The sequence below is a fragment of the Erpetoichthys calabaricus genome, chromosome 2 (genome assembly GCF_900747795.2).
Source record: "Erpetoichthys calabaricus chromosome 2, fErpCal1.3, whole genome shotgun sequence".
Classification (NCBI taxonomy): Eukaryota; Metazoa; Chordata; class Cladistia; order Polypteriformes; family Polypteridae; genus Erpetoichthys; species Erpetoichthys calabaricus.
The window spans coordinates 289,238,064-289,262,911 of NC_041395.2; the positions used below are offsets into that span (position 1 = coordinate 289,238,064).

At 37.3% G+C, this 24,848-nt stretch overlaps 1 protein-coding gene across 1 annotated transcript in view; it reads left to right on the top strand.

The window, feature by feature from the left end:
• The first annotated feature begins 1,598 nt into the window (after nt 1–1,598).
• Nucleotides 1,599–24,848, top strand: part of oga (O-GlcNAcase) — a 70,318-nt gene continuing 47,068 nt past the window's right edge. Inside the window, exons 1-2 of the mRNA XM_028795729.2 lie at nt 1,599–2,313; nt 20,827–20,878. Coding sequence (XP_028651562.1) covers nt 2,160–2,313; nt 20,827–20,878 — 206 coding nt within the window. The 5' untranslated portion in view covers nt 1,599–2,159. The remainder of the gene's footprint in view (nt 2,314–20,826; nt 20,879–24,848) is intronic.

Below are 24,848 nucleotides of genomic sequence, written 5' to 3' on the forward strand. Positions count from 1 at the left end.
GCAAAATCAATCAAATAAATGAAAAAGTAAAGAAAAAGAAACGGGCAACCACCACCAGCTAACTGAATCAAAACATGGCTCTCTTTGGCTGCTGATGTCGGGTAACAATACTGATTGTTTTTGTGAAGGTTATAAGCTTGTAAAAAATAAGCACACATAACATGGCTGTCTCTCTGTTCTCTGTTTTTGAGTTTTCATTGCAGTTCAGCCACAGTCTTCAAGTCTACAACTTCTCTGCATGTGTCAGTCCCAAAGATGACAGTAATTTTCGACTGTAGACCGATTCTGTTTGTATGATCTCTGAATAGACTCCAGCCTCTGTCACCCTTAACTGGCTTACGTAGATTTGATAATTAATGAATAGTATTATCCAGTTACATGAACAGGTTAGGAGCATGCGCTGATATAGCGCGTTGCCGCATCCACCACATGACAAACCACCTCAAGATCCCAGATTAGGACCCATGTGCAGCCATGCGATGGGTGACACCTCAGGACCACACTATTCCGATGGAATAGAACAGTGGGAGGTTTTTTTATGGTGGCTGGAGTGCCAATTATGCCACCAGAACGTAATTTATTTTAATAATCTGTACACATCTACATATTTGTATCAATATATTACATGCTAATTGTAGTTCGGTATTTCGTGTTTTTGAGTATACTAAATTATGTAGATGGATGCAGCGCTCTTTGCTTCTTAACTAAAGTTCACTATACAAGAATATATTGAATAGTGAGATTTCGGATATCAAATACATATTTTAGGTGTAAAACTGTAGAACAAGTTGTAAAACGATAATATGATGGGGTTGGTATTTTGAGTATGAGGAAGCCATCCATCAGACTACCCCCAAAAAGTATACTACGGCATGTTTCACTTTATCTACCAATTTATTTTCTTAACCTCTTCTGTAAAGAACAAAATCAAGGCGAGCTGGCGCAGTAACGAGCTCGTGGCACGAATTAGCTCTACACATAACGGTAGGGTGCCCAGTTGCGTGCATTATAAAGTATAGGTTTTCAAAGGCAATGTTTTCACTGCTGTAGTCGCCTGTATGTAGCTGAAGAATTGTTGTCTTGTCCTAATAAACACTAGGGTGCATTCTTATATTCACTTTTTCATATTCAGAGCTCTGAAGTCGTCTGGGTGTCTAATCGAGGTGTTGCTTCGTTTTGGGAGGACGGCTAACATTTTAACCAACTGACCAAAATTTGACAAACCCTATTGAAAGAAATTGAGTAAAGAATATAAAAATTAATCGAATTCCCGCCCCTCAAATACAACACTAAGAGAAGAGTTGCGTTTTAATTGGTAATAAGCCATGCCTTCATAACTGCATGCATCAAAGGCTTCACATTACATCCACAATGTCCCAATAACCTAATTTCACTGAACGTTTTCGTGTGCAAGTCAATTTTGGCCTACATCACCAGCCGTACTTTAAGTACACTCCTTCTAGTTACATTTAATTTTACGCATGCGTAATTGCCTTGTAAACAAGGAAAGGCACAAAGGCTGACGAAATTAAAATCGTGACAGAATATTGGAAAATAATTCTTCGTAATTTTATTTAATGAGAAAATGCCAATAAATCATACCGGTGTATAGTAAAATGTAAATTAATAAGAGTTTGCGTTGTTTATATCCGTTTCTCTTACTGTGTTTTCCTGGCTAGCTCCGGACAGAACCGGTCAGCTCCAGTTTTCCGCAGCTGCGCAGTGGGTGTAAACAGGAAGAGACTGTGTGGCTGGAAGGCACACGGACGACAGAGAGACGAAAAATATTCTACACTTAAATAATAACAAGAGCGAACGGTCGTGAAGAATAATAATATTAGAAGAAGATTTTGAATTATGCGACTTTGATACATTTAGATGTTAGGAGTATTATTTTTGCTAAAACTATCCGCTGTAGGTCGTCGAGTAATTTATTTAACGGTATATTTTCTGCTTGGCGGGCTACACTGAGGTTTTATTTACAGCTAAGCAAGTGACCGCCGATCTTTTAGAATACTCGTCATTTTGTTAGATCAGCTTTGCTAAATTATTTCACCATAATGGCGGTTTAAAAGTCCGATTCGTGTTTGCTGTTTCAATAGATAACGTGTTTGAGACATACGATTCGTCACATTTAGACAACCAGTATAATTAAAGAAATGGTTCAGAAGGAGAAACAAGGTGAAACAAAAGCACCAGAAGAGGACAAGAATCCAACATCAGTTGAAGATACAGCAGAAAATACAGAAGTCGCGGCGGGAGTAGAAAACGAGAGTGTATGTCGGGCAAAGTTCATCACCGGTGTGGTGGAAGGTAAGCAACGATGTGTTTAGTATTTTAACAAAGAAAAGTTTCAAAGATCTGCGTCTTTGCAAAAAAAAAAAAAAAAAAAAGTTCGTGAGTGTGGTCTTCAGTGTCTTTGTCGTTGGTGTATTTTCAGCCATTTTTAAACAGATGTGCTTCTTCCTGTTCGTTACTAAGGAAGCAAAATTTAACAAGTCGCTATGTACAGATTGGAAAGAGGAGTGAAGTAGGTACTTAATTAACAGTGTACAAGGAGCATTTGGTAATGTATGCTGTATTTTCCAAGTGTTAAAGTTCCGATGAAACCATAGAATTATTTTTTGAAGGTTGCGTCAGATTTTAAAATCACAGCACTAGTTGCTTTAATGGAAGGTAGTTATGACGTTGGGATGGTTTCTTGGAGCTTGCTGGTACAAGAAAAAGTCGTATTAATTCTCACAGTTCCAGTCTCCAGTATACATCCTAAGCGGCTAATTTACATCTTTTTATATTTTTATAGCAACCTTACCTGGACCACACAGGCTTTTTTCACTTTTTAAGCTCATTAGATTTGTACATTTATTTTTCTGCATCTTTTGTTCAAAGTTATTTTCAAAACACAAAAGCGTGACTTTGCCACCGAGCACGCGCGGTGTATGTAATATGAACTTCAACGTAATTCTGTGTCGGCAATGTGTTTGAACATGAATATAAACTCTGTCTCATTCCAGGAACTTTGTCTTTTATCAGTCAAGTTACTACTACTACTAATAATAATAATACATTTTATGTATTTGTAGGCGCCTTTCTAAACACTCAAGGACACCGAACAATAGATAAAACACAGATTATAAACAAAACTAAAATACAAAAATCAAAATCAGACAGAGCAAACGTAATCAAAGAGAAAAAAAAACAGTGTTAAACAAATGAGTTTTAAGTTTAGAGTTGAAAAGTGAAAATGATTCAATATTTCTTAGCTCAGATGGTAGTGAGTTCCAGAGCTGGGGAGCAGAGCAACTGAATGCTCTGCTCCCCATAGTAGTAAGACGGACGAAGGGGACAGTCAAGTGCATGGAGGAAGAGAGTCTAAGGGTACGGGAGGGAATGGGATTGGAAGAGGAATTGGAGGAGGTCAGACAGTTATGGAGGGGCAAGGTTGTAGATAGCCTTAAAAGTTAGGAGAATTTTGAATTGAATTGAATTCGGAACTGAAGTGGAAGCCAATAAGCTGCCTCAAAACGGGAGTGATCTGGTGAATAGAGGGGGTTCTAGTAATGATACGGGGAGCAGTTGAAGCTTATAAAGAAATTTTCGAGAAAGACCAACGAAAAGGGAATTGCAATAATCCAGATGAGAACTGACAAAGCTATGAAGAAGGATAGCAGTGGTGTGGGGAGTGAGGGAGGGGCGAATACGATTAATGTTACCCAAGTGGAAATATGCAGACCGGGAGATGATGTTATTGATGTGGGACTGAAAGGATATAGTACTGTCAAGGATGACACCCAGACTCTTAACCTGTGGGGAAGGGGAGACAGAGGAATTATCAGTAACAAGGGCGGAGTGGTGGCTCTGAGGCTAAGGATCTGCGCTGGTATCCCGAAGGTTGCCAGTTAGAATCCCCGTCACTGCCAAAAAAGGCCACTGCTCTGCTGGGCCCTTGAGCAAGGCCCTTAACCTGTAATTGCTCCAGGGGCGCTGTACAATGGCTGACCCTGCGCTCTGACCCCAAGGGGTATGCGAAACCTACCAAATTTCTAATACAAGAAATTGTATAAGGCGAAATAAAAGAACAAAAAAAAAACAAAAAAGAACAAATGAAAAATGATCAGTTTTGGATAATGTTGATTTTGTACCAATGAGGACAACCACAGTTTTGTCACTGTTTAATATAAGAAAATTTGAAGAAAACCAGGATTTGATTTCTGCTATGCAATCAATAAGTGAGGAGGGTGGAAAGGAAGCAGTAGGTTTGCTAGTGAGATAGAGCTGGGAGTCATCAGCATAACAGTGGAAGCTAATGATATATTTACGAAAGATATTACAAAGGGGAAGGAGGTAAATAATGAAAAGAAGGGGCCCCAGGACAGAGCCCTGGGGCACACCTGAAGTAACAGCGGTTGGTTGGAATGTGAAAGTTTTAAGCTGAACAAACTGAGTGCGGCCTGAGAGGTAGGATCTGAACCAATCTAGTGGAGTGTGGGTAATGCCAATTGAAGATAATCTATTGAGAAGAGTAGTGTGACAAATAGTGTCAAAGGCTGCACTCAGATCAAAGAGGATGAGCATAGTAATTAAATCAAGGAGGATGAGCATAGTAATTAAACCAGAATCAGCTGCCATAAGGAGATCATTAGTAATTTTTAATTAGTAAAAGTGCCGTTTCTGTACTGTGGAGGGGACGAAAACCAGACTGAAACTGTTCATACAGATTATTTTGAGATAAATGAGAATGAAGTTGAATAGCCACTGTTTTTTCAAGAATTTTGGATAATTATAATGGAGCGTACTGTGTTTTCTTAATTTTAATTGATTTCCATTTAATCGTTTAATTTCTTTTTTTAACGAGAAACCGCAAGATGATCAGGATATTATTTGCACCTGTCTTTCATGCAGCATCTGTCTCAATAAAATATGTAAAAAGGAAGATCATCATCAGAGAATTACTAATCCGCACAAGTTCGGAAAATATTTGGATGGTTATCCTAGAAACAAGAAAATCAGTTCTGGAAATGACAGGTGTGGCCGAAGGAGAAAAAACAAGTCACAGAATTAAATAATGTGTTTAATTTATAGCTAAGTAGGCAATTGGTTAGAGTGAAAAATAGCGGCCCCCAAAGTCTGTCTGTGACACCTGAGTTAGTTGGTCATCCATTGGCTTGATTTGTACCTCTTTATTGTTTGGATGGCTGTTAAGGATTAATAATTAAGCAAGTCAGCCATAATTAAGCATTATACATTGTTAAATTAACATTAACTTTGCTGCCTCCCCGGGATCTGAGTTTGACAACATCTAATTAGAGCAGCAGTGGGATTACTGCAGTTGTTGCGTTCATGTACAGTTTCCACAGTACACGTGACAGTAATGACCCTATATGCCTATATATTTTTGATTTCATGTTCTCCATCTCCTTCACTGTTCCTTTTTAGTTAATTTGTGTGTGTGCACATTGCGCATCACTTTTATATTTTGATTGTATAACTTTTTTGCATTATTTATATCACTTTTATATTTTGTTTGTATAACTTTTTTGCATTATTTATTAATGCTAATTCCCTCAGTGTTAGAATAGCAGATCAATTCACATTTTTTTCTAATGTAGCTATTCAGTATATGACCTGTATGCAAGTCTTTTAAAGGTTAAGACCTTCTGTTTTTACATTGTATTATTTCTTATTTGGCAGAAACCTTTATCCAAGGCAAGTTGCAGCTTTTGAGAAACAATTGGTTACATTTCTTTTGTTCTTCCAATTGAAGCACAGGCAGTTGAAGTGATTACACAGTCAATAGCGGGATTTGAACCCTCAGGGTTTGTAGTCTAAAGCATTAACCATTATACCACACTGCCTGCCTATTGTATTATATTTTGTTATGGGAGTGTTTGATGTAGATCTCCAAAATCAAGTTGTCCTATTTCTTTGAATATTTTATGTATTACATTTTAGGGTCCATCATCAAATTTATTTGTCATTTGTAAAAAGTGCATTGGAATTCTTGTGCACTTGAACAAATAACATTCATCCATTAATTTTGATAGGAGTTACTTATATTGCTTGGTTGTTCTCTGGTATAGGCTGTGTATCTATAGTTGATGTTTATATTTTACAGCTATTGTTGTAGATGTATTTATTCATTTATTGCCGCTGACTATTGGCATTGTTTTATTTAGTGATCTAAAGTTCTGCTACATTTTTGCTGTTTCTGTTTCATGCAGAATTAGGTGCAGAAGGAATTTGATGTTAATGCAGGGTTTTTTATTAAAATTTGTTCTTTTTTTTTAGTTTATTTTCTGCTTTGCTGTCAATATCTAGATTAACATTTTTGCCTCCATCTTAGTCTTCTCCGTTCTTCCATCTTGTTGCAAGTGGAATTGAAAGTGTAGAAACTGCATGCAGGCTATATTGTAAAGTTTTCCTGAACATCTCTCTGAAAGCTCCATTTTTGCATTGTTTTCTTATGTGCATTAGCTACCTGCCCACCGTACTAAATAATTTGATATCTCAATTCTAAATGAAGTTTGGCTCCTTTATATTACTAGCTAATATATCTGCATTTCCTTTTGCTATATGTAATGTCATATTTCATTTTATGGTGATATGGCATGGTGGAACTGTGGATCAAATTCAGTTATGTTTATTTTTGTATAGCATTCTTCACTGAGTATGGGCACCAATCACTAATGCAGCTTGAGATCAAACCCTTTTCCTTGTTGTTTTCATTGTGGAGTTGGCATGTTCTTTCTGAGTCTAGTGTTTTTCTTCATGTCCTTGGTTTTTCTTCCCACATTCTCAAAAAATGTTGTTCAGATTAATTGGTGATTCCAAATTTAGGCCCATGTTACCAGTTTACATTTGTGGGCTCTAGGGTTGATAGGCATCCTCTCTGTGATGTGAAAATCTTCTGCCTTGTGCCTAGGGTACAACAACAACAACAACATTTATTTATATAGCACATTTTCATACAAAAAGTAGCTCAAAGTGCTTTACATAATGAAGAAAAGAAGAAAAAAAGACAAATAAGAAATTAAAATAAGACAACATTAGTTAACATAGAAAGGAGTAAGGTCCGATGGCCAGGGTGGACAGAAAAAACAAAAAAAAAAAAAACTCCAGAAGGCTGGAGAAAAAAAATAAAATCTGTAGGGGTTCCAGGCCACGAGACCGCCCAGTCCCCTTTGGGCATTCTACCTAACATAAATGAAATAGTCCTCTTTGTAGTTAGGGTTCTCACGGAGTCACTTGATGCTGATGGTTATACAGACTTCTGGCTTTTAATCCATCCATCATTGTTGGAACATCATGGTGCTTTGGGTAGATGGTGGTGGCACAAGCCACCACCAATAGGACACCGGAAAAGAAAACAGAAGAGAGAGTAGGGGTTAGTACAAATTTTGAATGAATAGTTATTATAATGAATTGGATATACAGAGTGTCAGGATTAAATTACAGTGAAGTTATGAGAAGGCCATGTTAAAGTAATGTGTTTTCAGTAGTTTTTTAAAGTGCTCCACTGTATTAGCCTGGCGAATTCCTACTGGCAGGCTATTCCAGATTTTAGGTGCATAACAGCAGAAGGCCGCCTCACCACTTCTTTTAAGTTTTGCTCTTGGAATTCTAAGGAGACACTCAGTTGAGGATCTGAGGTTGCGATTTGGAATATAAGGTGTCAGACATTCCGATATATAAGACGGGGCGAGATTATTTAAAGCTTTATAAACCATAAGCAGAATTTTAAAGTCAATTCTGAATGACACAGGTAACCAGTGTAGTGACATCAAAACTGGAGAAATGTGTTCGGATTTTCTTTTCCTGGTAAGGATTCTAGCAGCTGCATTCTGCACTAACTGCAAACGATTGATGTCTTTTTTGGGTAGTCCTGAGAGGAGTGCATTACAGTAATCTAGCCGACTAAAGACAAACGCATGAACTAATTTCTCTGCATCTTTCGATGATATAAGAGGTCTAACTTTTGCTATGTTCCTTAGGTGAAAAAATGCTGTCCTAGTGATTTTATTAATATGCGATTTAAAATTCAGATTACAATCAACGGTTACCCCTAAGCTTTTTACCTCCGATTTGACTTTTAATCCTAATGCATCCAGTTTATTTCTAATAGCCTCATTGTATCCATTATTGCCAATCACTAAGATTTCGGTTTTTTCTTTATTTAATTTGAGAAAGTTACTATTCATCCATTCTGAGATACAGGTTAGACATTGTGTTAGCGAATCAAGAGATTTGGGGTCATCAGGTGCTATTGATAAATACAGCTGTGTGTCATCAGCATAGCTGTGGTAGCTCACGTTATGTCCCGAGATAATCTGACCTAATGGAAGCATGTAGATTGAGAAGAGCAGCGGACCCAGGATAGAGCCTTGTGGAACACCATATAGAATATCATGTGTCTTTGAGTTATAATTACCACAACTAACAAAGAATTTTCTCCCTGCCAGGTAGGATTCAAACCAGTTTAAGACACTGCCAGAGAGGCCCACCCATTGACTAAGGCGATTCTTAAGAATATTATGATCAATAGTGTCAAATGCGGCACTCAAATCTAAGAGGATGAGAACAGATAAATGGCCTCTGTCTGCATTTACCCGCAAGTCATTTACTACTTTAACGAGTGCAGTTTCTGTGCTGTGATTTGTTCTAAAACCTGACTGAAATTTATCAAGAATAGCATGTTTATTGAGGTGCTCATTTAACTGTATAATGACTGCCTTCTCTAGAATTTTACTTAAGAAAGGCAGGTTAGAGATGGGTCTATAATTTTCAAGAGAAGAGGGGTCGAGATTATTTTTCTTAAGTAGGGGTTTAACTACCGCAGTCTTAAGACAGTCTGGGAAGACCCCCGTATCTAATGACGAATTTACTATGTCAAGAACATTATCAATAAGCACACCCGATACTTCTTTGAAAAAATTTGTTGGTATTGGGTCAAGGGCACAGGTGGATGGTTTCATTTGAGAAATTATTTTATGTAAATCAGGTAAATCTATCCTAGTGAAAGACTCTAATTTATTTATTATGGAGTACTGGGGTTTCGGGGGATCCTTAGTGTTGGGGAGATATACTATGTTATTTCTAATATCATTAATTTTTTGATTGAAAAATACAGCGATAGCCTCACAGGTTTTACTGGAAGTACTTAGAAGGCATTCCTTTGAGTTACCTGGGTTTAACAGATGATCAATTGTCGAAAATAACACTCTGGGATTACTAGCATTGTTATTTATAATCTTAGAGAAATAGCAGCGCCTCTCAAGACGGACTGTGTTATTGTATTCTGTTATTTTAACTTTTAATATCTCATAGTCAATAGTTAGTTTAGTCTTCCTCCATTTACGCTCAGCTCTACGGCATGTTCTCTTTAAATCAGACACTCTTTGGGTCTTCCAAGGTATAACAATGCTAGAAGATTTTTTAACTGTCTTTTCAGGTGCAACTATGTCAACAGCAGCCCTCACTTTAGTATTAAATCTTTCCACTTTACTATTTACATTCTCCTCGCTATTATAGTTGGCACTATAAACGGACTGATTGGTTAGAATGTTTGTAAGTTTTAAAGTTGCTGATGAGTCAAAGAAGCGTTTTTTAACAATATGCTTCTCATGAGTGTTTTCTATCATTATTTCTATATTAAAAAGTAGAAGAAAATGGTCTGAAAGACCCGTATCAATGACCTGCTTTATATCAACTTTTAGTCCTTTAGTAATTACTAAGTCTAACGTATGACCTGCTTTATGTGTAGGCTGATTAACGAGCTGTCTCAAATCAAAAGAGTCCAGGAGGTTCATAAATTCTTTTACTTTTTGGTCACATTGATTATCTACATGAAAATTAAAGTCGCCGACTATTAAGAGTGCGTCATAGTTCGTAATTAAGATTGACATCAAGTCAGAGAATTCCTCAAAGAAAGACGCGTTGAATTTAGGAGGTCTATACACGGATAATACTAGAACGTGAGAATCTCCCTGAATAACAATGGCGAGATACTCAAAAGACTTGAATTTACCAAAACTGATATTTTTACATTTTAACCTGCTAGAGTAAATGTTCGCTAGCCCTCCACCTCTCTTTCCTTGGCGATCAGCACGAGTAAAACTGTAATCCGGAGGCGCAGATTCGATTAAAACAGCTGCGCCATCTGAGCTAAGCCACGTTTCACTTAGTGCAATAAAATCTATTTTCTAGGGTAGCCTGGTTTGGCTTCATCTCCCTGCTAATCCAGCATTTGGTTAACCAGTTTTGAGAATTTTGTGTAACAAAATATGACCTAACAGCATAACCAGTAACAATTTTAATAAGATATTTTATGTTAACAATTATTAATAATAAACATTTTTGTATTTACTAATATTAATCAACAATGCCCATATGGACAATTTTTTATTGGAGTCCGTGGGAAGAAATGTGCTTTTGCAGGTTGCAGTTTTTTGTTTTTGTCTTAACAGCAACTTTTTTCTTAATGCTGTATTTTATTTAACATTTTCCTACATTTTACATTTTTTGGATTTTGAGTGGTGGTGATAATTGGTTTTGCAGAAGGAATATTTATTTTCAGAAACAAAAACAAGTTTTCGTTATACTTATCTATCTATCTATTTATCTACTTAAATAAGTCAAAGTAATCTTCACAAACATGGTATGTATATATTTGCATTGCAACATTCTGTTCTAAAGTTAAGTGTTTTCGCCAGTCCTTTTATTTTACAACAAACTATGTGGGACTAGTGACTGCCATGGAAAATTAAAGCATAAAAACTTACCAAATGCATCAATTTTTCAAGCCAAGAAAGTTGTTGTATATTATTGTTGTATATTGGTCTGCATCTTGCGGTTAACACACACATTATAAAATAGCTTATAAATGCTATTCTGAAAGAAGATGAGCTGTGCGCGTTATCTCAATGCTATTCCTCTTCCGCAATAACTTTTCACCCTCGTTGGGGCATGGTTTCCTACTAAATCGCAGTGAACTGTTTATGCCACATTGTTTTTGTTGATATACTTTCATATTTATGTGAGAACTCGCACAAGCATATAGACAACAAATTCTTATAAAAAAATTTGAGGAATATGTAACAAAATGATTATTTCCAGATCCTTTTGTTGTGACAGACGTTCATTGGAAATTTTTAAGCACTTAAAGAGGACATATTTGATAATTTTTAATGTATTTATTTTCTGTTTGAACCCCATGCACCATAACATTCATTATAACTTCATTGTCATATATATATATATATATATATATATATATATATATATATATATATATATATAAAATACATACATACATACATACACTGTGCTTATGAACACATAACCTCAACTTGAAAAGTACCAAACCTACCCAGTAAATATTATTGCATAATTATTTGAATACAGTAGAACCTCGGGTCACGACCATAATTCGTTCCAAAACTCTGGTCATGACCAGATTTGGTCGTGACCTGAAGAAATTTTCCCATAGGATTGTATGTATATACAATTAATCCATTCCCGACCGTACGAGATGTATGTAAATATATATATTTTTTAAGGATTTTTAAGCACAAAAATAGTTAATAATGCCATTGAATGCCCAGTGTAATAGTAAACTAAATGTTTACTTACTTCTTCTGTAATGTTTACTTCTGCTTGGGCTCTCTCGCTCGCTCACTGCACAGGGAATGCACAGGGAGAGACTGAACATGTGCAGAAATCATTGGTGCGTACAAACCGGAAGGGAAACTGGCTTGTTTGTCACTCGAGTGTGTGGTCATGAACAGATGCAAAAGTTTGGCAAACTTTTTGGTCGTAACCCGATTTGTATGTGGTCCAAGATGTTCGTGACCTGAGGTTCCACTGTATCAATATTTTACTGTATTACAAAAACAGTGAGTATAAAAATTTTTAACTGTGCTACCACTTTATTGTTGGGGGGCAAAAAAACTATATTAAACAATATGTCCAGCATTTAAAAATGTCTGTAACAGTTTTAAGTGGTTTCATGCTAAATGGAGATCCACTGTGCTGTATGTCTACAGAATACAATACAGTCATATGAAAAAGTTTGGGAACCCCTCTCAACCTGCATAATAATTGACTCTACTTTCAGCAAAAAAGATAACAGTGGTATGTCTTTCAATTCCTAGGAACTGGGGTGTTTTTCGAACAAAGGTTTTTAGTGAAGCAGTATTTAGTTGTATGAAATTAAATCAAATGTGAAAAACTGGCTGTGCAAAAATTTGGGTACCCTTGTAATTTTGCTAATTTGAATGCATGTAACTGCTCAATACTGATTACTTGCAACACCAGATTGGTTGGATTAGCTCGTTAAGCCTTGAACTTCATAGACAGGTGTGTCCAATCATGAGAAAAGGTATTTAAGGTGGTCAATTGCAAGTTGTGCTTTCCTTTGACTCTCCTCTGTAGAGGAACAGCATGGAATCCTCAAAGCAACTCTCAAAAGATCTGAAAACAAAGATTGTTCAGTATCATGGTTTAGGGCAGGGGTCGGCAACCCGCGGCTCTGGAGCCGCATGCGGCTCTTCAGCCTCCTTGTAATGGCTCCTTTTGGCCTTGACAAAAAAAAAAAAAACATGAAAATGAATAACGGCAATTTCTTAATTTAATTTGTATATAATATATGTAATATATATAATGTTTATTTACTACTACTACTGTTATACACTTTAACATCTAATTTTTATTTTTATTTATAATTTGTCAACTAAAATATGCGTCACATCTACGTCTATAGCCCTCGCCTTTACCTGCAGGTGGCTTCTGGAGTGTGCGACCCCTGCACTAACCATGAATAAATCCCAAAAATGAAAAATCCCAGAAGAGAACAGAGAGTTTAATTCTGCGTGGACAGAAGCATTTGCCTTCACCGCCAACGACGCTGGCTTACCGGTGTGCTTAATATGTGGCGATAAATTATCGAACAACAAAAAATGTAACGTTGAAAGACATTTTCGAAACAAGCACTCAGCATTCACTGAAAAATACCCAAGTGAAGATGAGCGAAAGAGAGCAATTTCAGAACTGCAACGGAAAGCTGAACAGAGCAAACATACTTTCAAAAAGTGGATCACTTCTCCACAGTCAACTACAGCTGCTAGTTTTGTGGCAGCTCAAGAGATCGTAAGGAGGGGTAAGCCGTTCACAGACGGAGAATACATGAAAGAATCGTTCATAAAAATATCAGAGCATCTATTCTCTGACTTTAAATGTTTTGGTGTTTGAGCGCATGATGACAGTGTTTGCCAGAGATGTACAGAAAGGTACACTCTCTCACTTCCCCTCCCTGAGAGAGTTCAAAGCAGTGAACATTCACATAAATTGTGATTATTTCCACCGTACAATTATTGCAATGCAAGCTGCATTTAGAGAAAGATTCAGTGAGTTCAGAAAGAAAAAAAACACTCTCTCCTTCCCTGGACATCGACCCATCCCTGCTGAACACATCCGCATTCACAGGAGTAAGTAAGCCCGATCTAGAAATTGAACTGGACGACATAGCAGATAAAGATTAATGGGTGTCCAAGTTCAAATGCCTGACAGCGGATCTTGAAGAAGTCGCCCGTCAGAAGGCTACTCTCGCTAAAGAGCACAAATGGACTGATATTGAAAACCTCCCCAAACCCGACAAACTTGTTTTCAATACATGGAGTGCCATTCCCGAAACATATATGAACATGAAAAAATATGCATTTGGAGTCCTGTCCATCTTTGGCTCAACATACTTATGTGAGCAAGTTTTCTCAAGCATGAACTTCATAAAGTCCAAATATCTCTCCCACCTCACACATGAGCCTGCAGTCCTGTGTGAAGTTCAAAGTCACATCGTATAGCCCCGACATAGAACAACAACAACATTTATTTATATAGCACATTTTCATACAAAAAGTAGCTCAAAGTGCTAGAGATGATCTGCAGCGAACTTCAGAAACAGAAGTCACATTAAACAGGTGAGAACAATAGCATTTAATAGGCTAATATTTAAAAAAAAAAAAAAAAAACACATTTATTTCAGACCCGGAGCTGATGTAGGTTTTTTTGTATGTTCAGGTGCTTCAGTTGATTGCTGGCTGAGAGGGAAACCTGAAGAGGATGAGAGCACACTGAAATGGAATTTTATGTTTACTTTTTTAAAGCTGCTAAGCTACAGCTAAATGTTTTATTTATATTAAAGTGGGCTAGTTTTTATTTTAATTTTATACAGGTATAGGAAGGACTCAAATAGGCCTGCAGAGTTCAGTTAAATTTATTTCAAAGTAGGCCTACACATGCACACTGCACTTCTGTTTGTTGTATTCCGTGGTTGTAACATGCAAAATCTCAAAAAAGATTAAAACTTTTAAAAGTTTATAAGCTGTGTTATGTTTTGCGGCTCCAGACTGTTTTTCTTTGGAGGAAGAGGGAGCAAAATGGCTCTTTTGATAGTGAAGGTTGCAGACCCCTGGTTTAGGGGAAGGCTACAAAAAGCTATCTCAGAGGTTTAAACTGTCAGTTTCAACTGTAAGGAATGTAATCAGGAAATGGAAGGCCACAGTCATAGTTGCTGTTAAACCCAGGTCTGGCAGGCCAAGAAAAATACAGGAGCGGCATATGCACAGGATTGTGAGAATGGTTACAGACAACCCACAGATCACCTCCAAAGACCTGCAAGAACATCTTGCTGCAGATGGTGTATCGGTACATCGTTCTACAATTCAGCACAATTTGCACAAAGAACATCTGTATGGCAGGGTGATGAGAAAGAAGCCCTTTCTGCACTCACACCACAAACCAAGTCGCTTGTTGTATGTAAATGCTCATTTAGACAAGCCAGATTCATTTTGGAACAAAGTGCTTTGGACTGATGAGACAAAAATGTAGTTATTTGGTCATAACAAAAAGTGCTTTGCGAAGAAGAACACTGCATTCCAAGAAAAACACCTGCTACCTACTGTCAAATTTGGTGGAGGTGCCATCATGCTGTGTGGCTAGTTCAGTGACTTGGGGCCCTTGTTAAAGTCGAGGCTCGGATGAATTCAACCCAATATCAACAAATTCTTCAGGATAATGTACAAGCATCAGTCACAAAGTTGGGTTGGATATTCCAACAAGACAATGACCCAAAACACAAAGGCATTCATGCAGAGGGAGAAGTACTATGTTCTGGAATGGCTGTCACAGTCCCCTGACTTGAATATCATACAAATCTATGGGATGATTTGAAGCAGGCTGTCCATGCTCGGCAGCCATCAAATTTAACTGAACTGGAGAGATTTTGTATGGAAGAATTGTCAACAATACCTCTATCCAGAATCCAGACACTCATCAAAGGCTATAGGAGGCGTCTAGAGGCTGTTATATTTGCAAAAGGAGGCTCAACTAAGTATTGATGTAATATCTCTGTTGGGGTGCCCAAATATATGCACCTGTCTAATTTTGTTATGATGCATATTGCATATTTTCTGTTAATCCAATAAACTTAATGTCACTGCTGAAATACTACTGTCTCCATAAGGCATGTCATATAGTAAAAGGAAGTTGCTACTTTGAAAGCTCAGCCAATGATAAACAAAAATCCAAAGAATTAAGAGGGGTTCCCAAACTTTTTCATATGACTGTACATGCAGTTGGCAACACACAAAAATATGTATTTCATTAATACTAATACCAGTTATTACACTAAGGGAAATAATTGTCAGTTATCAGTTTTGGAATAATCATGTAGCCCAAATTCAGATCTAGGATGCAGGTGGTTACTGGAGGTCAAATAGAACACTGTTCATATGGTTGTGCTGCAGGTTTGAGTACGAATCCAATAATGTACGGCTCACTCCAGTAAAAATCAGACAGGTTTGATTTTGCTTTTAGTCATATGATAGGGCTCTGTGTGCAAGATACACCCAATGAATGCTTATTAGGAAGTACAGTACATAAAATGTAACTATGAGGAATAAGGAAGGTGGGTGTTTTGGACTTCAAAAATCAAATGAGAGGCTTATTTGTCTGATGCTTTGTGTTTTACTTACCACGATAGAATGGAGAAAAAAATAAGGGGAATAGATTGTGGCTGAAGTCGGGTAGCATGTTAATGGTTGTCAGAAAATGGGGAAAGCTAACAATACTGTAGAAATGTGAAACTGCTGGAAAGTCATCCTGCTTTTTTGTAATTTGACATGCCCAGCAATATATATAGTTATGTAAATTACCTTTGTGTGCTAATGAGATCACCAACTGCTTTTGTCTGACAGCTAGATGCCATGTGATGTGTCATTGATTTTACGCTAATAGGATAATTCAAATCTATAGTTAAGTTTCACCAGGATTAGTGTATCTTAAGATCACATGAAACATTAATGTAAATTATGAAAGCCAGGGCTTCATTTCTCAACACACAGTTCCACCAAAAGTACTTTGACTTGGCCCATGAAAACTGCATCACTGTTTTTATTTTAACAATCAGTGGTTTAGGGTTTTGTATTGGTTGATTTTGCACTTCTTGATATGTATTTTGTTGTTGTACCAAATTTATAAGTTAAAGAATGCCTTCTGTTTTTTTCAGCCACCCATTTGGATTTGATGAGTAGTACCTTAATAAAAAGTTTGCATTATAGGAAGGACTCAGTTTTCAGCCAACCATTATAATTGTGTGTCATGATCAGACATATTTGTATAAACAGTCTTATTCGACTTTCATTAAGTGGTAACATTATTTAGTATAGGAGGAGGAGTATGAGGTTGAGTGAATGCTCTTTATGAGAGTTGATTAACTCCTACTTTTAAATGCATTGGTATGTGAAGTCTTCCTCACACGTCTCTGCATATTTTCACTGGAAAAGTGGGCTTTCTATCTCCTGGTACCCCCATCCCTTCCAAAGATAAAACCATTTATGTTGCTTCAATAAACCCCAGCTTTCAGCATATGCACTTTGTATAATATTTTTATTGCAGTCCTTGCAAATGTTATGCAGTGAGCCTAGCAGAGTTTATTTTCAACTTCTGCTGGAAATTCCCAGTTTCTTTGTTTTTTAGCTTTTTAAAATCCTCTTTCTTTATTTTTTTTTTCTTTCCATGGCACAGAACACTGGAATCTTGGGCTGATACATTCAGAAGGGAGACTCTGGTGTAGGTGGGGATCTGACTGGAGGGTGGTCTGCATCAGGACCATTAAATTGTGTGATCTTCCTTTTTCTATTTGTGACCATTTCCTTTCTTCTTTAGATTTTCTGTGTTCTGCTTTTTGTCCAAGTTGTGTTAACATTACTCTTTAATGTTGTTTCCTAAGTGTGACAAGGGTTTTTGGAGGAGGCAGTGTCAGCAGGAATTGTTCTTGTTTTTGTTTTCAGTAAATATTTGATGACAAAAACATATTCAGCATCATCTTAAGTTAAAGATTAACACATTCCTATTTCTCAATCATAATAATAAACCCTGAGGAGAGAGTTTTTTCACTTTGCTTTGTTATTGGGGTGTTGGTTAATGTGTAATGTTTGGAAGGATTTCAAATGTCCAGTTTTAAGTTATCTTAGGATGCTCTGTATTTTGCACACTACACTCAATTCTATGCCTAAAGTGGTAGCAGCTCACATTTAGAGTTTAATGGAGTTGTGTGCAGCAAGCTGCTTATTTTGTGTATGTCTTACTGTAGCTTTTACTGTATGTGATCTGCAGTCAGTTATAAACATGGTTCACCTCCATATTTTCATAGGAATTTTATATGGAATACATTCTAATATTTAGCTGAATATCTTCGTAATGAGTAGTGTGGCAGTATGTGGTAAAGATAGGTGTTGCTTTTAATTAGAACTGCCACTAACAATTAATTCTGTAATCCTTTCCCAGTTTGATACTCTTTTCCCTCCTCTGCTTAGATGGGTTGGAATGTTTTTCTTGCTTTTGCCACTGTTGATGTACATTTTTACGTGTATCTTTATACTTTATTATTACATCTAATACCCAGCTTCATTAACCCAAGTTGGAATACAGTGATCCCTCGCTATATCGCGCTTCGCCTTTCGCGGCTTCACTCTATCGCGGATTTTATATGTAAGCATATTTAAATATATATCGCAGATTTTTTGCTGGTTCGCGGATTTCTGAGGACAATGGGTCTTTTAATTTCTGGTACATGCTTCCTCAGTTGGTTTGCCCAGTTGATTTCATACAAGGGACGCTATTGGCAGATGGCTGAGAGGCTACCCAACTTACTTTCTCTCTCTCTCTCTCTCTCTCTCGCGCTGACTTTCTCTGATCCTGACGTAGGGGGTGTGAGCAGGGGGGCTGTTCGCACACCTAGACGATATGGACGCTCGTCTAAAAATGCTGAAAGATTATCTTCATGTTGCTACCTTCTGTGTGCAGCTGCTTCGTGAAGCGACATGCTGCACGGGGCTTCACATACTTAAAAGCTCAAAGGGCACGTATTGATTTTTGACTTTGTTTTTCTCTCTCTCTCCCTCTCTCTCTTTCTCTGCTCCTGACGGAGGGGGTGTGAGCTGCCGCCTTCAACAGCTTTGTACCGGCGGTGCTTCACATACTTAAAAGCCAAACAGCCCTATTGATTTGTTTGCTTTCCTGTTTGCATTCTTTTAATTGTGAGACAGAACTGTCATCTCTGTCTTGTCATGGAGCACAGTTTAAACTTTTGAAAAAGAGACAAATGTTTGTCTGCAGTGTTTGAATAACGTTCCTGTCTCTCTACAACCTCCTGTGTTTCTGCGCAAATCTGTGACCCAAGCATGACAATATAAAAATAGCCATATAAACATATGGTTTCTACTTTGCGGATTTTCTTATTTCGCGGGTGGCTCTGGAACGCAACCCCCGCGATGGAGGAGGGATTACTGTATATTCAAATATTTATTTGAAAAATTATTTTAATTTTAAATATTCAAACCTTATTTTTGGCATAGCTGACAGCACTAATGACCATTTGACCTTTACATAAAAACTCAGCATATTCCATTCAATATTCTTGCACGCTCAGCTGCATGAGGGTAACATGCTAAAATTGGTGACTAACAAATCAAGGCTTTTGAAGTAACTACTACATTTCACTCGTATCATTTAGACTGCTTAATCAGCTTGTGGATACTTTTACATGCCATAATGACTTCTTCAGATGAGAGAATTGTATGGATACACATTTCCAAGTATATGTCACTTTTGTTAACACTATAGATTTCTGCAGTTTGTACCTTTCTCACACATTTATAACAAATTGTATAGCCCAGTTTTGGGTCATAGACATGTTTGTGATGGGTCCCTGTATGATTGTGTAGTAAAATTATCTGAGTTCGTCAAAGCACAAATTCTTTGGGGATTGATGTACTACCCTCTATTTAATATACTGTTTACTGCGTTAGTATGATTTGAGGCGTAGTCTGTTAATGCCTCAAAGAAAGTTTTTGTTTCAGTGGTACAAAAATCTAAGTGATTCCTTGATTCCTACCTGTGATCCCCATGATTCCTACCTGTGAAACAGTCAACCTGAGGTGACTGGCAGCAAAGGTGAGCATAAGAAAGGAGGCGAGAGGAGGGAATGACAGACAAGCTTGTGAGGATTAGGGATGACAGCACTAGTTTGAAATGTCATAATGAAAATAAGTGGTGAGGCAAAGAATGTCATGCTTTATCAGGGTATGGGGGCAGGTGAGGCAATGTGGTGGAGGTGTATATAATGCTGTGGCAGTGTTTATGCTAAATGCAGTTTCAGTGGTCATGTACAACAGATTAATGCCTCACATTATGGCATATGTTGGATCTACATTACATCTGTAACAGATGCAAAGTAGATTTTGTATGAGATTTATGATGCTTTGATCAGGATGGATTCCTGCTCTTAACACTATTTTAAAATGGTTTAATAAGTTTCAGTTTATTTATAGTGTGAAGGACATGTTTGTTGGACCATTGAGAACTGTAAGAACAGCAGAAAATATCAAAAGGGTAAGAGAGGCTGTAGAGCTTTGTTTGCCCTTTACATTCAGCATGATGTTAGTCTGTAACATTTCAAACTTGAATATTCACTGAATTCTTCAATAATTACATTACCCATGTAGTACATAAATAGTGTATACATTTTTAGAAGTAATTTACCACACTGCTTAACATTTTGTACTTTGCTGAATTGCTAAATTAACACAGAGATATGCTAAACAGTTTGCAGACTCTTTTAGAAGAATGTATTGTTAATGGTGGATCTAATTTGAAAAACCCTTGTTTAAATATTTCTTAAAACAAGGTAAATAAACTGCATCAATTAATTTTTTTTTACTACTTTAGCTTGCATCATGTGTCAAGTGACCATTTGGATTATCCTTTCAAAAATAGTCATATCCTTGTGTTGCACATCTTATAAAGAAAAAAATATTTCTCTCAGCCTAACTAAACCTCTCACGAAGCATTTACACTGGCAATGATATGCCTCAGAAATCTATTCTCTGTTTTGAATGATGATTTTTGTTTTATTAATAATATGTTTGCTTTCATCTTTTTTATGATAATTTTAATGTAATATTCATGTCAGAAATACGCTTAAATGGAAACAGTTTTTTCTGTTTTTTTATTATATCTTCATTGGTATATTTTATATGTATGGCTCTTCTGTCATTATGGCAAGAATTCTCTTCTTAGGTCACAGTATGGTATTGATTTTCATGTTTGGGTCCTCAAATTAAAAAGTGCAAGGACCCCTGGACAGCCTGACTGAGCCATTTAAATATCTGTAGATGCAAGTGTACAGCTATCTAGATCTGAGTATGTACATCTTCCAATGTTTCTTTTTCTTTGTTTTTGATCTATATACTGAATGGTTGGTTATTTTTGTAGGTTTCTATGGTCGACCATGGACTATGGAACAACGTAAAGAGCTTTTTAGAAGGTAAGATCAGTTTGGATTTTAGCAATATATTTTCACTATGAAGTTTTTGTATTCTTGTAAAGAAATACTACTATTAAACGCACCTAAATTCTAAGAGCTGCTTTCAGATGTTTGACAAAGATAATGTAATTTGTCAGAGTGCATGGCATTCTGACATATGACAACTACTTTAAACTTGTAATGGAGTCCCTTGTCCAATTCTCATCCTTATTTGTTTGAAGTTTATTATAACCCTTTGACATCACCAGTTTAGTATTTTCAGTGTCAGCAATGCACATTTAGCTGCCTCAGCCAACATACAGTGTCATACAATTAGTGTCCTGACTTGCTTTACTGTTGGCTAGGCACATAATGCCTAAAACAATGAAGTGTAATTAAAAATATTCAGGTCACCTTTATTAAATTTTTACTGCATTTGTATAGGAGAAAAAAAGAACCCATTCAGTTTAATCCTGTCTGTTGTCCCTTGACTGATGGCTCCTGCCGACAGCACTCAGTCAGTGTCTCATACTACAAACTTGTCAAATCATGTCCACATACTCCAAGTACTTTGCACAAGCTGTGTTTTGTATATTTTGCTTGTGACATGCTTTAATGTTTTGTTCTGTGTTGTTTGTTAACTCAGTAGATTCCTGGTAAACACTAAAACTTTATTTCACAGAATTGTGAAAAATATGAATAAAAATAAAAACATTTGCTAAGTAAAAATTATAACGAGGATTAAATACACAAATTAATATTTTCAAATGTTTATTTAAATATTAAAACCATATTTTTGGTCATTGTACATTTGGTTTTCAAAATAATCATTTTTCATTGCGTCTTTTTTGCTTTTTTAGTGTTTCAGTTACTGTGTGTCTGTCCTATCTATCTATCTATCTATCTATCTATCTATCTATCTATCTATCTATCTATCTATCTATCTATCTATCTATCTATCTATCTATCTATCTATCTATCTATCTATCTATCTATCTATCTATATCTATCTATCTATCTATCTATCTATCGTATGTGTATATATATATATATATATATATATATATATATATATATATATATATATATATATATATCTCTGCCCTTTGTTAAGTCGGTGAGGAGGGCGGCCTGATTCGGAAAACAGGTAATGAACTGCCTGTAATACCCCGCAAGCCCGAGGAAGGCATGAACCTGCATCTGCATTTCGGGACGGTGATATGCAAGCACCTCCCCCACCCTTTCCATTTGAGGCTTGAGTAAACCCTTCCTCGTGGAATATCTCGGATACTCTTATACTTCTTAGGGTTGGCCGTCAACCCTGCCAGCTGTAAACTGTTAAGCACTGCCCTGAAGGCAGACAAGATGAGATTCCCAGTCATTACTGAAAATGACGACATCGTCAAGATAGGCACCCGTATACGCAGAATGTGGATGAAGGAGCTGGTCCATCATTTGCTGAAAAGTTAACGGTGCACCATGGAGACCAAAAGGGAAACAGCCTCTCCGGAGTCGCAATTGTGGTCTTCTCACAACTAGACTCCTCCAGGGGACCTGCCAGTAACCCTTCGTGAGGTCAAAGGTGGAAATATATGAAGTCTGCCCAAGTTTTTCCAACAACTCATCCACATGCGGCATCGGGTATGCATCAAACTTGGAAATCTTGTTTAAACACCTAAAATTAATACAGAACCGAACCGTTGGACTTTGAGACAAGCACAATTGGGCTCTGCCATTCACTTTTGCTTAGCCGAATAACGCCTAATTTGGGGCATCTGTTGGACTTCCTCGTGTATCACTTTCCTTGTTGCCTCTGGTAGATATGGAAGGGCACCTGTATAGTAACACTGGGTGGAGTGACAACCCTGTGCTCTGCAATCGTCATCTGGCCAGGTGTTGCTGAGATGATGTCCGAGTTCCCCATGATCAGCAATAGCAATTCCTCTTTCTGGGTGTCAGTTAAATCGTTCACAATAGCCAGCTCAGTCTGGGGGGCCACTATGGCTGTGACCAGGGGCCTTATGTATAACGCCGTGCATAGAACTCACACTATAACATGGCGTAAGCACAAAAGCGGGAATGTGCATATGCACAGAAAAATCCAGATGCAAGAATCTGTGCGTACGCAAACTTTCACGTTCTTCCACTACATAAATGTGAAAAGTAATGCATGTGCACGCGCCTTCTGTCCCGCCCCAACTCCTCCCAGAATTATGCCTCTTTGAATTTGCAAATCGATATAAATAGCCTTCTGTGAAAAGACAATGGGAAAAGCACGGGGGAAAATATAAGAATTTCAGCGAGTACCAAGTGGAGGCAAAGGAAAAATGTACTATTTGTTGGTTTAAACAGTGGTATAATCAACAAAAGAAAGTTGATCGAGTGACAGAGTGTCGGAGAAACTCGAAAGGTCAAGTTCACAAAGTCGCACAGTGTCCGAAATAAAAAAGAAGTTGTCACATATCAAAGTCAGCGTGACAAGGCGACTCGTAGCGGACCGTCTGAGTGTCATATGAAAGCTTATTAGGGTACAGAGATCTGTGTTTGATCTTCTATGTGCTCTATGTGTGTGAATCACTACGTGCTTCCGTTCTTTCTCTTTCTCCGACAGGACACAGAATCCATAACATTCGTGATATTACAGCTCTCTGAATAATTAAAATACTGAGATGTATACGTGATATCTTTTTCATGATGATAGGAATGAAAGCATGTTATTAAACATGGGAACATGGTGGTGCAGTGATTGTTCATATCTCACGCAAGAGGTTTGCTGCGCCATGCACGACCTTCGATGAAATAATTTATTACAGAAGTACTGTCTCTTTCTAACGTACTAACCTCCAATTCCTGTCCTTACTTTTCTTTCTCCAAATACCCAATTGCCATACCATCGGCTCTGTAATAGACGTTAAGCCATCTGTAAGCTTAGAACGCCGATTCTTCAAAACGTTTAAAGAACATTGAAATATCTTTGTAGTACATGTTTAATTATTCTATCCGTCTATCCTTCCAGTGTCGCGTCAGCACCAGCAATAATACAACGCAAGAAAGGAGCTATCCGTGAACTAGCTAGCGCTGCGGCACCATGTCCTCACATGTTTAATTATTAACAATACTGATTATTTAAATGAAGTTAAAGTTTTATCTGTATACTATAAGCAACATATTTGCTGCATTTCATCTTAAAAATGATATCATCCTCATACGCGCTTTATAAAGTGGCGCAGGTTGTGCAATATTATTATTGTCCTCCTTTAACATCTCGGGGGAAACTTGTGAGCCGCATATCTGGACCAGACCAATAGCCATTGTTTGTGCAGGTGGGAGGTGACACTCCTGAGCCAGATGTCCCAGTTTATCACAGTGAAAGCAGGTGCGTTTAGTCCACACTATAGTGTTCACACTCTGGCGTCTTCTACTCGTGGCGCTGGCGACCGTGACAGTCTGTGCTGGCTGGATCAAAATTGGGGTCAAGCCTGGGTAGCCCCGTGGTTTTCAGGTGGCTTGTGCACCTTATACAGTGGTGTGAAAAACTATTTGCCCCCTTCCTGATTTCTTATTCTTTTGCATGTTTGTCACACAAAATGTTTCTGATCATCAAACACATTTAACCATTAGTCAAATATAACACAAGTAAACACAAAATGCAGTTTTTAAATGATGGTTTTTATTATTTAGGGAGAAAAAAAATCCAAACCTACATGGCCCTGTGTGAAAAAGTAATTGCCCCCTTGTTAAAAAATAACCTAACTGTGGTGTATCACACCTGAGTTCAATTTCCGTAGCCACCCCCAGGCCTGATTACTGCCACACCTGTTTCAATCAAGAAATCACTTAAATAGGAGCTGCCTGACACAGAGAAGTAGACCAAAAGCACCTCAAAAGCTAGACATCATGCCAAGATCCAAAGAAATTCAGGAACAAATGAGAACAGAAGTAATTGAGATCTATCAGTCTGGTAAAGGTTATAAAGCCATTTCTAAAGCTT